At 51.2% G+C, this 13,315-nt stretch overlaps 7 protein-coding genes across 7 annotated transcripts; 3 read left to right on the top strand and 4 right to left on the bottom strand.

Moving 5' to 3' along the window:
- Window positions 1–117: 117 nt before the first annotated feature.
- On the top strand, window positions 118–588 carry NCS57_01227900 (uncharacterized protein; the record flags this gene model as incomplete). Its single annotated transcript, XM_053061956.1, has 1 exon — window positions 118–588. The coding sequence occupies one exon, from the start codon at window positions 118–120 to the stop codon at window positions 586–588; it is 471 nt and encodes a 156-aa protein (XP_052908484.1).
- Window positions 589–980: 392 nt separating this feature from the next.
- Window positions 981–3,022, bottom strand: NCS57_01227800 (uncharacterized protein; the record flags this gene model as incomplete). The annotated part of the gene is made up of 2 exons (XM_053061955.1): window positions 981–2,704; window positions 2,764–3,022. 2 exons carry the CDS (start codon window positions 3,020–3,022, stop codon window positions 981–983), a joined length of 1,983 nt encoding a protein of 660 aa, XP_052908483.1.
- A 997-nt stretch (window positions 3,023–4,019) lies between these two features.
- On the top strand, window positions 4,020–4,294 carry NCS57_01227700 (uncharacterized protein; the record flags this gene model as incomplete). The annotated part of the gene is made up of 2 exons (XM_053061954.1): window positions 4,020–4,042; window positions 4,099–4,294. The coding sequence occupies 2 exons, from the start codon at window positions 4,020–4,022 to the stop codon at window positions 4,292–4,294; spliced, it is 219 nt and encodes a 72-aa protein (XP_052908482.1).
- Window positions 4,295–4,856: 562 nt separating this feature from the next.
- Window positions 4,857–6,766, top strand: NCS57_01227600 (uncharacterized protein; the record flags this gene model as incomplete). Its single annotated transcript, XM_053061953.1, has 2 exons — window positions 4,857–5,115; window positions 5,178–6,766. 2 exons carry the CDS (start codon window positions 4,857–4,859, stop codon window positions 6,764–6,766), a joined length of 1,848 nt encoding a protein of 615 aa, XP_052908481.1.
- Window positions 6,767–6,961: 195 nt separating this feature from the next.
- NCS57_01227500 (FAD-binding PCMH-type domain-containing protein) lies at window positions 6,962–8,398 on the bottom strand (the record flags this gene model as incomplete). The annotated part of the gene is made up of 1 exon (XM_053061952.1): window positions 6,962–8,398. The coding sequence occupies exon 1, from the start codon at window positions 8,366–8,368 to the stop codon at window positions 6,962–6,964; it is 1,407 nt and encodes a 468-aa protein (XP_052908480.1). The 5' UTR covers window positions 8,369–8,398.
- A 2,190-nt stretch (window positions 8,399–10,588) lies between these two features.
- NCS57_01227400 (uncharacterized protein) lies at window positions 10,589–11,698 on the bottom strand (the record flags this gene model as incomplete). The annotated part of the gene is made up of 1 exon (XM_053061951.1): window positions 10,589–11,698. One exon carries the CDS (start codon window positions 11,696–11,698, stop codon window positions 10,589–10,591), a length of 1,110 nt encoding a protein of 369 aa, XP_052908479.1.
- Window positions 11,699–12,590: 892 nt separating this feature from the next.
- NCS57_01227300 (uncharacterized protein) lies at window positions 12,591–13,301 on the bottom strand (the record flags this gene model as incomplete). Its single annotated transcript, XM_053061950.1, has 1 exon — window positions 12,591–13,301. One exon carries the CDS (start codon window positions 13,299–13,301, stop codon window positions 12,591–12,593), a length of 711 nt encoding a protein of 236 aa, XP_052908478.1.
- Between the last annotated feature and the right edge of the window lie 14 nt (window positions 13,302–13,315).

Below are 13,315 nucleotides of genomic sequence, written 5' to 3'. Positions count from 1 at the left end.
CCGTTGCGAGAACTACTTGGTTCACTCAGAACACAACATCAGCTCCAAGCCATCCAACTTCACTTGAACAAGCTAATCAGACACAGCACATCTAGATTACCCATCACATCAGGTAAGATGTCGCGACCAAACAAACTCAAACCGGATGAGGAGAACGGCACCTACATCGCCCGATTGCACCAACGCGGCCTCCTCATCCCTCCCCCAACAAAGACATGCTTCCGCTGCAAAAACAACTTCACCGGTGCCTCCAACATCTGCCGCCCATGCGCCAAGATCCTCTACCCTAACAAAAAACCCAAACCTGACGCCTACCTCGACGTGTGCCAGGTATGTCTCCCTCAGCTAGAGCCTAGAGAGGATAAGCGTCCTGCCAGGACTCTGCATCTTGGTCCTGGGTGGTGCGTCAGGTGCAATGCCGTGCCTGGTAACGAGTTTCCTCTCATCTGTGATGAGTGCGACATTGTTGAGCCGCTGCCCGTGTTCGTTAATGATGATAGGGGAGGGAAGGTAGACATGCTCCAGGATGTTGAGACGCTGTGGTGCGTCAAGTGCGAGAAGCAGGCTGAGTCGCACTGTCGTCTATGAATCTGGGTTATTAGTAGGAAGTTGACACATAGAATAGCACTTTTTATGTACGAGAAAATAATGTAGTAGAATAGATTTTGTATAATTCTGTTTATTTCTTTAGTTTTATACTCAGGTTGTTAACTCTCGCTTCAAACAAGACAATGAACACATCTCTGGAGGCTCCATACATGTACAAGCGATGCTTCTGTCCTCCCACTGTAGTAGTATAGTATACTCAAGTGCCTTGCATGGCTTCATTCGGTTACATGGCTTTCATTCAAATCCTCTTAACGCCCCCCGTCGCCTTTTTGTACCTTTTTTGTCTATCCCTTCCTCCCCTAGTGAAGTGGTAGAAGAGAATAAGTTCATCGCTGCGTCTCATGCGTGCTCTGTTGAAGATGGCACTGTCATTATGGTACCCGCCGCCACGGGTTTTGAACCGTCTCAGGGTAGTCATCCGTGTCGGAGGGTTGTTCGGGGTCTTGTGATAAGGAGTTGAAGGCCTCAATCCCACGACCGACGCTTACTGCAAAGGCTGCGTGGTCGAATGCGTTTGTGTTGTTATTTCTTCGAAAGGCATTCCTGTTGGGATATTGGATGTTGATGGGATTCGAGGGGGGAGGGGCCGAGGGTCCAGGGTTGGCCGGTCCAGAGTTGGTCAAGAGGCGAGGATTTATCGTACCCGTCGAGTTTCCAGGATTAGTCGGGGTTCCATAGTCCACCAGTCCAAAGCCGGCCTGTCCAGCGATCCTCAGGTATCCAGGGTCTGCTGTGTTCATCATTCCAGAGTTCATCGTGAGTGCAGGGTTTTCCAGGAGCCTCGTGTCCATCAGCCTGGGATCTACTGGAAGCCTGGCGTTCGTAAGTCCGGGATGCCTCGCGAATGCAGGGTTTCCCAAAAGTGTAGGGTTCATCGGTATGTAGTTTGCCGGAGGTCCGCCATGATTCATCGTGAGCCCCGGGTTTGTAGGGAATCTGGCCGATCCGGGATGCCGATCGGAGGTGTTTGGCGTTGGCCGGTGAGGTGGGGCCCGGTGACCGGCCGGTGTCCGGGTGCCAATAACGGGCCCCGCTGGAAGGGGTCTCGGTGCGGGTGTGGATGCCGGGGTTGTGACCGAGGCTCTGTGTCGGCCTATGGTCTGTGGGGTATGCTCCGGGGCGCGAGGCGTAGAGGGACCGGCATTCGCGGAACCCTGCCTGGCGTGTGCCGGAAACGCGCGCTCAATCAGGCGGCGGGTAAATGCTTCAATCCGATCCCGCTCCGGCCCTGGCGGCATTTGAGACAAGTCCCCGTCCAAAATACCATCCAATCTGCGGACGTTGCTAGCCTCTATCTCTTCAGCCTCGTTGCTGAGATATGGCGAGTCGGGCCTCTTGTGTCCGGGGAACAGCTGCTCCCACACCTTGTACCACCGTTCGAATTCGCTGCCGGCCGGTTTCTCCTTCAATTTCCTCTTCAGTCGACGGTGTTCCTCAGGTAGAAGTTTGCCCAGCTCCTCCAGAGTGACCCTTTGACAGGTCCTAACCCGTGTGTGCGCTTCCCACTGTGTGTCCGAGTTCCTGCCATCCTTGGGCCACCCGAAACGGCAGTTATCGCAGTGGTAGTGTTTATCGTCTAGTAAATGTTGGCGGATGATGTGTTGTAAGAAGTAGGCGACCGATCTGATCTCGAGATGCCCGCATTTCCGGTATTTGACTGGGTCGACTTTATAGAATGCGCAGCAATAGAGGGGTTCGTCCTTCTCTTTGCCTTTCCCGGCACCTTTCCCCTCGGGCGTCTCGCCGTCATTGTTACCGTGGTCGCGTCCGTTGTCGCCGTAGTCGTCTGGGTCATAGGGATCATCGTCGTCGTCATTATCATCTTGACGTGGCTTTTTGTTGCTACCTTGGTCGTTGCCGAAAGAGAGTGTATGCTTCGCATTAAAGGAGGTTGATGATGAAGGGTGTGACTCGTTTCCAAGGCATTGGATAATAAATAGCTTCAGCAGAAGGAAGGCCCAAAACCAAGGTGGAAATGGTAGGTTTCCTTTCTGCGAAGCACATGGAGGGAGGGTGTTTGAACTGCTTAACAGCTTGATGTCGTTGACTAGGAAAGTCGATAAATTGGCCAAGGTTTGGTTCAAATCCCAGTCAACTAAGATGCGATGGCGGTTAAGCAACGTTCAACGGGCCAAATGGTCAAGTGAAACATACCATGACCGTCTACAGTTAACTGGCACTGGGTATAGAGGAAAAATGGGTCAGGGTAAAGGACGGCGAGGCACTGTCCCGTATCCTGCCCTCCTCCACCATTGGCGTTGCAGGTAGACGGCGTTAGTGACTTGGATCCAGGTTTCTTGAAGGTGTTGGCAATATAACGAGTGCGATATGAGGGTTGGATAATGAGCGACGAGCATGGGCCCGAGTCCTCGCCCGGGGCCCTTAACAGATGCGGAAATGCGGAGAGGTACATTGTGGCTGTTTGCCAAACAAACCAGCCCGTGTACCACAAAGAACAACGTTATCGAGTGGAAATGGATGAAGATACTTATTTTTGAGGCCTTCCGTATTGTTAATAGATAAAGAAGTGGAAGTCTAAGCGATGCTCGCCTCGAGGAGACAGACAATGTGAATTTAATACAAGGCGGGTTGATTATCCAACCATTTGGTGGTACATCTGGAGGCTGAGTCCTCCTTTTTCAAGCACCTTGCAAGAAGCCAACCCACGCCTGTGGGCGAACCACCTGGCGAACAACTCGCCGCCGCTGCAAATCACTTGCGGCGACGCTCTCTTTAAGAACTGGCAGACTCGAGATCAAGGCTGACTGCCGCGGAAGTGATGGCCTCGGGGTTCGGTTTCGCCCAACTCCCTTATCTAGCGGGGCATAACCATCACAAATGTGTTGATTGAGAGCGTGTGACTTTTTCGCAATGGGCTTAAAAGCCGGGTTGTGAGACGTTATTGGCCATCACAGCTGTGATGCTCACAGTTGAAAACGCGCGTACACTACTGGGTACACCAGGTGAGCACCCCTGTCAATCACAGCTGTGGGAGAAACGAAGTCGAGTGAACCCCGCCAAGAAGGCGTCGTTTCAGACATGGTATGTGTTAACACAGATGGGATAAACACCGCGACTAGGCCTTGGAGGGAGAGACAAGAGAATGCCTTGACACGGATGTTTGCGTTGAGTCTGTCTGTCTGTTAGCTACGGTGCTGGGTTTAAAGTCGGATCGCCCACGATTGAGTGAGAGCCCATCACAGCTGAATAGTCAATCACTCAACTGTGGGAGGAAAATGAGAGTAATAGTAGAGGAATTTAGTATATAAAATCTCCGTATATCTCTTAGCAAGACTACTGATATCTGTATCTTTAAAGATTGAGTCTGTAACCGTCATTCAGCTTCAATCCAGGGTATCTCAAAACAGCGCCCAACGAAACACCAAGATCTCGGTGCACTTTGACGAACAATGTCCACGGCAACACAAAAAAGGTTAGTCCTGTCCTCACCGAGTATCGCGCGCCCCAAACTCACACAAGGTCGCCCAGCGGCACAAGCCCTTGGGAGAACAAGCAGCCCTCGGAGCAAGAGTACAAGCAGCGGATCCAAGACTGGCTGTCAGACCCCGGTCTCGACATCCAAGGCAGACTACTTAGCGGCCGCAGCAGCAGGCCCACACCACCCCGAGGCGTCCGCCAAGAGGGCGAAGCAGTAGGCAGAAAAGTGAGGCAAGCCGTCTTGTGATGGGTGTTTAATAGGAGGCCGCAGGACGGACTCTGAGTGACGGTGCGGCGCCGTGTTTCTGATGAGCGTGCTCTGTAGCGATTTAACCATTTTAATTGATGATCTCGAGCGTAATCAAGTATGCTTTCCATGCCTGTAAGACGGGGGAGGTGAAGCCGCAATCCTGTAATCGTAACCATGACGGCGCAAGATACAACTCGGCCCTCCAGTCTCCGTGTCAGAATTAGGATACTACCAGTAATTGAAGGGAGCACAAATCCGTTAATGCATGTTTTATCCTTGCATAAAGGAGTGCCATGACCTAACGGCTTGGGTACTTGTCTCCCTCCATGCCCTGTAGGCCCCAGCCTGATCTACTGCCCATGCCCAGCACCTCGCAAAAGGCGTCCCATCTTCTCCTGTTTCTTTTCCATTTTCAACCTGCTTCTTTTACCGAGGGCCGAAAACCTGCTTCATTTTTTGCCACTGAAGGAGATTATCTCTTCTTTTCAACCTGTCTTGCGAAATTGGCTCGAGTCCATCCTCCCACTTGCTGCTGTTGCTGCTGCTGCTCTGCACAGACATGGCATCCACACGTACTGCGAGCCGATACACTACTCATTCTGCAAAGGCTAGAAGGTCGAGGATATTCAACAAGGACAAGCTTAACATGCGGGACGAGATAATCGTAGCCGGAGATGAAAGCGACGCAAAGCGTCAACCATCACGAGAGCCGCAGTCGTCGCCGTCGGTGGTCTGTCTCGATGGGACTACAATACCACCGACCGAGCCCGCAGAGGCCAGTGACCAACACCCAATACAGCCCGATGGGGAAGATACGTGTAAGATGGCACCGGTTGTTACAATTGTCGCGGATGCTGATCGTTGGGCTTGAGTGCTCCAGTATCTGAGTATGATCTCCTCTGCCATGGCGACATAGATCGGGCTGCACCGATGCCTCCTCCAGGATGGCCGTCGGATGACCAGAGGAGGTGGAATCCTCTTCAGAGGCAAATACCTTTGTACACATCCGTGTTCGGTCGCAACCAGCTAGAGCGTCCGAGTTCCTTCACGCGCCTCTTTGTCCGCACAACCGGCGACGGTTCACCTCATGACGATGCGTCCAGTGTAGACTCCCGTCAAGAGGATATAAAACCCATCCTCACGCAACAAGCTCCTCCTGTTCCTGTTAAGAGCAAATCTTCCAGAGCATCAGCCACCTCGAGGCGAAGCACCAAACAGGCATCGGTCAGCAAGTCATCCCATAAGCGAAGCCGAAAGGGCGCATCTCGCGATGACCACGATCAGGAAGGAGATTGCTTCATGGGTGAAGCTGATGTTGTCCCCAAGAAGCAAGAGGATAATGGCCCTTGGGTGTGTCCGTTTTTTAGAAAGGACCCAACCCGTCATATGGACTGCATAACCCTCACGCTGAACCGCATCCAAGACGTCAAGCAACATCTCACTCGACGACATACGGCCGAGTTGTACTGCTCGACATGCTTTCAAGAGTTTCAGCTCCATCAGGAGTGGGAACAACATACTCAACGCAGGGACTGTACAAGGCGGCCTTGTCCGCCTCACCGCGTCACACCACAAGCCCAGGACCGTCTTAAGGTCCGTGTCGATAGGACAATGACTGCTGCGGAGCAGTGGTATGAGATCTGGAAGATTCTGTTTGAGGATGAGAAACCGCCACATAGCCCTCAGCAGGGCAGTGTGATTGGGGAGGTGATTAGCATCATTCGTGATTGCTGGAATGAAGAGAGGAGCCAGATTCTGTCTGAGCTTGCCAGAAGTAAAGGAATATCGGAGGATGAGGCTGGTCTCCTTGGGATGCTTCTGCCTGGACTTCTCGATCGAATCCAAGATCGGGTTGACCCTCCGCAGCGCGACTCTGGGGTGTCTGAAACCCCTTCTAACACAGACAGCAGCATCCCAAGGAGACCAGCCTCATCCTCCGATATTCCTTTACCTCTGGCAGACTCAGCATTTCTCGCGCCGACCAGCGACTATAGTGCTACTCCCAAGCTATCTAAAAGTCCTTCGCCCACGACTCCTATCTTGCCGAGCATCTCGGACTCGAATTTCCAACCTTTGAAACTAGAACAGTTCGGTTATGATCCATCATCGCAAGAGGATTCTTTCGACCAGATGATGGAGCAGCCGTATGCAACCTCGGCTGACAATGACGAACTCGCCATGGCATTTAGTGGCCAGCTCGAGGGGAACTGTCTGGAAACCCGTGGACTTCTCGGCTATATGGATCCTGTGATAGATTACAATGGCCTGGGTACGTCAGCGTTTGCGTCCAGCAACCCTGTTTGGACCCCCCAATATCCTGGGCACCTCATGTTTGACGGGAGTGATGTGACAGGTGAGTTGGTGCTGCCGCAACCATTCGATTATCCTAATGCCAGACGAGCAGATCTGCAACCAATGGTGAATCAACCCTTGAAGCAAAGATGTCAGGGTGATCACAACATACGTTAATTCAAACGCCCCTCGATGGGTTTACCTACCCAGGAAACAGGCCTGGATGTCAAGTGTGTGGAATAGACGAGGATACATATCACAGAATTTCCGTAAGATTGAGATTGGGCTTTAATAATATACATATACCCGTGTTTACTCGCCAACAGATCAAAGGTAATGAAGCTCGACCAGTCTACTTTGGAATCTCAGAGCCTAGACTTCAAACGGGCTCCAAAAGAGTCCATCAGTATCCCACAGTTTCTTAACCTCTCTCAGCTCCGCCAGCCTCTCCTTGTCAAACATCTCTTCCAGGTTTATTCCGAACCGCAAGTTGTTCGGGAAGCTCCTTGGCACACTTCCTGGATCCCCTTTCCTGAGTTCAGCGACGGTATCATCCATGAACCCGGTGAGGGCAGCCATTGTCTCCTCCTTCTCGCAGATGGTAACAATCTGGGCGGAAATATCTCTGTTCCGGCCCTCGATGAACTTGGAAGAACCTGCATGTCCTTGGCCAAGCTCTGTTGGCTTCGTGCTGTTAAGTGAAGAGAGGGCCAGTGGGCTCTTCTGAGAATCAGGATACTTGGTCGTGACTGAAAGCCAAAGCTGGAAAGCGTTCTTGATGGCTTCGATGTTTGTCTTTTCCAGACGACAAGATGCAATCGCCTTGTGCCCACCGTGTGTGTTGAGCGGATCAAGCTTATCGTTGATGTTTTCCATGGGAACAAACACCGTGTTCGCCATGACGGCTTTGCTGACCACGTCTTCCTGGAATAATAGGGCGGCGTGATTCTCAGCTTCTTCGGCAGGACCAAAGAATGAATATCCCAAGACGATGATTGGGGCTCCGGCTGCTGGAGTACCCGGTGGGCTGCGCAAACCCAGAAGGGTGATGCTCGCGGCTGGGGGAGGGCGTAGAAGATCCAAGAACAACTGTGCAGCTGTGTCGATGGCTGGGACCGGAAACACAAGCGAACGAGTCCAGACCTTGCCTTCTGGCATGTTGAGATTGGCGATAGGATAGGCAGATGTCTCAATGGACGTGATGACAGCCAGCCCGTGACCCGCTCCGCAAAGAGCATTGAACAGGGTAAGTTCCTGCCCGGTTGATGAAGAGCTGACTTCGAGAGTGTCACCTCCAGCAGTAACGACGCGGAATGAGACGACAATATCAGCCATCCATCCGTGAAGGCCATTCAAAGGAGTGTTGCCTCCTCCAATCGCACATCCCACGACCCCCACAGCGTTGGAGTTGGGAAGGGGAGTGTAGTAGCCCTCTTTAGCCAAAGACTTGGACAACTCTCCCGTAACAACACCACCACCGACTCGGACTGTTCCTTTGTCCTTGTCCAACTCGATGGCTTTGAACTCCTTCATGTCCAGGTAGAGCGTCTTGGGGCTCACGGTAACAAAGGTGCCGTGGCCTCCACCACTGGCGACGACAGTAAGGCTGTTGGTTTTGGCGACCTGAAGAGCGGCCTGAACATCTTGCTCGGTCTTGGGCGTGAGGATCAAAGCAGGCCGTTCAATGTTCGTGTCAGACCAGCGCGAGGGCCTTTCCGTAGACACGCCCGAGTTGACGAGGTGTTTGACAGAGTCAAGTCCCGAAAGTGAGGTTGCCATAGTTGCAAAGAATAGCGCTGTACAAGGAGTTGAGATGAAAAAATGGTAAGAAGCGCTCAAATTTCTTGGCAGAGAAGAGAAAATTGGTAATTATATGGACTCTGACGGGCCGTGGCTCAGCGCCTAAAATCTGACGTCAGGTTGTTGAGGTTGCAACGCAGACAGGATCGCTTACTAGGTCTTTGTCAACCATCATCATCTTTCTATTTATATGCCTCAAGATCGACAACTTGTCAAGAGTCTCTTCAGTTCTGCACCGTTTCTCATCTCGTCGCTATCCCGACATTCCAGAAATCGATCAGCATCGATCATCCTCCAACGCTTGTTAGGGGACCATGAACAACCCCTACGCCATCGGTTGCTTTTGGGCCAATAACAAGGAATAGTTGCTGTAAATCGAACCGCGGGACGGGTATTGCTTCTGTCCGATGAACTCAATTGGTGGGAGATCGTTGGATGGTGTTCGTATGGAGTTTCGAATTCGATTTTTTGATACACCTTGTTCAAACCAAGGCTTAGTGGTATAAAATAAAGCGCGGGAAACAGGATAGCGCCCAATTTACATTCGTGAGCTTGAAACTGAGGGCTGTAGTTCGGAGTAGTGTTGAGTGGGTGGGCATGTTTAAGCATCTCAATGAAATGGCCGAAGGCTCCGGGACTGCTTCGATGTTTGAAGCATTCGAAGGTCTTTGGAAAGAAGACGGAAAATTATTTTCCTTTGACGTCTTAATTAGTTGATTGCAAGGCTGTTTCGCGGAGAATGGGTAGTGTCGTCGTAGAGAGTACCCATTTCCATACCTAAAAGACAGAGATAATGGAGATAGATCTAGACATAGTAGTAACAAACATGGCAGTAAGACCAACACGAAAGACAAAAACGTAACTCCAATCGGTCATGCTATCGGAAGGTGTGGGAATATGTGCCATCTCGGCGGCCGGCCGAAGCGTCTGGGTATCCGTGGACAAGATAGCGAGGGTGATAGATCAAGCCACCAGCCGCTCTGGGATAGAGTCGCATGTATTGTCTCTACTCCCGGTCCTTCTGTTGGCCTATTGACTCGACTTCCCATCAGCTCAAACGGTTGTTTGTTGAAGTTGTCAGAAGATCCTAGCGACGAATTGCCTCATAGATGAGAGAAATGTGAGAGAGTATGCTCGACTTCTAATTACTTGCATTCTTTCGAAAGACTGGACCCAGCTCTAGAGTACCGCTCTAGAGTGGCTCGCTCCCTTTCTTGCAGATATAGAGAGTGGTCTAATTATTTGATTCCCACTAGACATTTATTATGCCTACTGTTCTTAGATAACCTTATCTGTAATCTGTATTGGCATAGCGAGCGGAAAATTTGAAGAGTTTCCCAGATTTGCAAGCCGACGCATATGGTTGTCTGATATTCGAAGTGACTGAATCTGACGACCCTTTAGCTGTGGCTCTCCACATTCCCAGGTATTACCGCGTCGCATTAATAATTAAGAGACATATAGCTGCTGTATTTGCATATGTCCTCTCGAGATCTGGTGTTAATAATGGCAGTTGAAAGGGTGGGACTCGTTGAGGTTGCCGCTAGGATCTGTGGTTGGAGGCCAGATATGTTAATAAATACACCCCATATATATATATATATATGCAAAATGGACTTCCAGTTAAGTCCAATTTAAATATTTGATGATTCTTGGAAAGCTCTCATGATCGCTGGGCTTCCAGGAGACATCCCTTTAAACTCGATTAAGAGACTTCGTGGCATACTTATCCCACTGTGTTAGTATTGGGATATGATGCTGTGAAGTTTTGATGTGGTGATTTTTCTTATAGTTGAAGCTCGGCCCTTGACGGGATAACTGAACCAATAGATGGTGGCATGCCTATCGTATATCACTAGATCCCCCAGAGTTCTGGCGCTGTAGAAACCTACTAGGTGGTACTATCCACCTGTTGGCTGCTCTGAAGACTCTGAAGTCCATAGGATATGGGTATTACACAGCCTTGGCGTTGATGTGGAATGAAGGAGCTTGACATACCTGAGATAATTCCAGGGCACGATTAAACATCCACTGGATATGGCACATGTGAGTCGTGCTTAGAGAGAGAAAAGAGACATTCCAATTAAGTTCCTCCTTACAAAAGAGACTATATAAATATACTTGAATGAAATCATTCTATCATAAGTCATCATAATCCATATCCGTGTATTCCCAATCCTTCCGTTCACAACGACCTCACTAACGCCCATACCGTCTAACTATTTCCCGGAGCACATCCTCCAATACCAGCTTGCACAATGCGTCTTGCGCATCCTCCTCATCCTCATCCTCCCCAAGCAACTTGCGGCTCTCCAGGAATCTAGAGACGCTACGCTGGCCCTTTGACGCCCAGTAATCTCGGGCCATGGAAACTGCTTTTCCACATCCTTTATCTAGGTACGGAGAAGGAGAACGGTCCGAGGTGGGAAACACGGTGGCGTAGATGCGTCTCCAGCGCTTTGCCTCACCGAGATAGACCCTGTCTCGTCGTTTCAATTTGGACTTTTGGTAGAAGTTGATGCCATCGATAGGCTGTAGGTCACGAAGCTCACACTTCCTCTCCAAGATGTGAGAGTCCCTGCTGGATAGACTATCAAAAGTCCGGGAACAGATAGGACAGTATGGTGGCTTCATGTGGTTGCGCCAAATATGGCGGATAACGTCTTCGTTGGACTGCAGGTCATGATGAAGCAAGCAGTCCTGATATTTAGCCGGGTTGGCAACGTAGAGTGGGCAGGCCAGGTGGAAGTACCCAGTCGGGGGGTCGACAACCACGAACCCGTCGTCGCTGTCTTCACCCTCCTGCCAATGTGATGTCCGGAGTCGTTTCCGGGGAGGCAACCTGTCGTCAGGTGGCGAAACGTATCGAGTGGTTTTCATCCAGCGTTCCAGAGAATCTAGGATGGATTGTACCAGTTCCGGTCTGATATCCTGGAACCGGTGGTTTTGGGGCAAAACGTATGCAGGGACAGCGCCTCGCCAGCCATGCTTGCCCTCGCATGAGCTGTCATCTGAGTCGCTGTCACTGGATGAGGAACTGCTGTCCAGTTCGTCGTCGGAACTAGACCAGTCCGAGCTTTGGAAACGTTGATTACGGGCAGGTGTCCTGGGTTGTCCGGACCGCTCCCGTTTGATGCCAGCTGAGTTGGCAGGTGGCGAGGTTTGAGATGATTCGCGTGGAGGACCTGATACAGGTCTGTATGGAATCCGGTAGATGGGAGACGTTGGTTGGTCGTCAGGTTCATGCTTTGGAGTTCGCGGTTGGCCAGGGGAGCCGTTCCCCCAGCAGGACAGAATCCGCCGGGCCATGATGTTTAGATGAAGCTACTGCAGGGGCTTCCTGGGAGAACAAGTACAAGAAGAGAGCCATGCAATTTTCTGAGCGGTTCGGGCCGAGTTAACGTCCAGTAGTCTGTATTTGAAGTTTTCGAGTGCGCAATTGCGCACTGGAGAATTCGCACACCACAGCTGTGCGCTTAGAGGTTGGCCAACCACGGCATCTCCAAGTCAATACTGGCCAATCATCTCTCGTGTTACCCCTGTCAGCGGATTCTTATCACAAGTGTAAAGTTCAGTCACCTCGCGATTCAAAGCGCCGTTGGGCTTGAAATGAGGCTCAGTGGGCTGTTTGAGGGTGCACTGCACTATAATGAAGTGTAGAGCCATGAACTTTCTGCACGGCATACGCGCGGTTATACCAGCCACAGCTGTGTGTATATCGTCAGTTTCCCCGCCGCTGTGACACACCCCCGGAGATTGTCATTCCCGGCTCATGACCAGATGACTTGCATCGGCAGTGCCACGGCATTGGGGGCCAGGCTTCCATCATGTGACCTTTACAAGTGCACGACTCACGCCGAGTGACCAGGCCAAAGGGAAGCTAGGCATGTAGGACTTTCGGCGTACGTGAGAAACGACTTTTGTCTGTACAGTTTATTTAAAGTCAGCCTGTGCCTGCGAACCAGTGTGCAACTTGAAGAATACGCCCCCAAATGGAAAAGACGGCTAGTTGCCCGGGTAGATACTAATGGTTGTTCAGCTCTCGGTCAGGGGGGTCAGGCAGAAATGCAACACCACAGCTGCGCGCAACACGGCTTATCTGAGACTAGTTTCAAAAATGACAACAATAACAAGCCACAACTGATGATGAGTCGCCCTCCTGAACTGGGTCACGATAGAGTGACCGTTCGATCACTGGCTCTCACTGCTCAGACTTGCGGCCCCCAAGGGGAAAGGAAAAATCAGGCGCGTCGAGTTGCTCAATCTCCAACACCTCCTTGACGCCCTGCAGCTTCTCGAGCGCTTTGCCGTGCTTGTACAGAGCAGGGTACACAGTTTCAACGTCCACCTCAAGCTCCAATATCCATCGGTAAAAGATGTACAAGGTAAAGTCAACCACCGTCAAAGCACTACCAACTGCAAACTCCTTGCCTTGAAGTTTGCTGTCGACTCTGGCATACGCTTCGTCAACCCCCTCTCTGCCTTTGGTACGGATACCGTCGAAAGTAGCAGGATCATTGCTGAAACGTCCAGGTCTTCTCATCATACCGTAGGCGCGGCCATGCACAGTTCCTGAAAGCCAAGCGAGCCACTCGGTGACTCTAGCCCTGTCAAGAGCTGTGACGCCTAAAAGGTTCTCATCAGGGACGAGCGAGGAGATGTAGCCTACCACGGCGGGCAGTTCGGTGATGACTTCATCGTCGACGACAAGTGCAGGCACATAGCCCATGTGGTGGACTTTCCGATATTCGACATTCGTGAAGCTTCCGTCTGCTGCTTCGAATCCGTCAGGACCGCTTCGCATTCGAATGGCTGTGAAGGGGATCTTGTAGTGGAGGAGAAGAGCATGAGGAATGAGGGCACAAGACCCGTTGAATCGATAAAGGGTAAGTTTGGGGATGTTGGCGGACATCTTTATGAATCAAA

This window comes from Fusarium keratoplasticum, chromosome 10 (assembly GCF_025433545.1).
Source record: "Fusarium keratoplasticum isolate Fu6.1 chromosome 10, whole genome shotgun sequence".
Classification (NCBI taxonomy): domain Eukaryota; kingdom Fungi; phylum Ascomycota; class Sordariomycetes; order Hypocreales; family Nectriaceae; genus Fusarium; species Fusarium keratoplasticum.
This window is presented reverse-complemented; position numbering and strand designations above follow the sequence as displayed.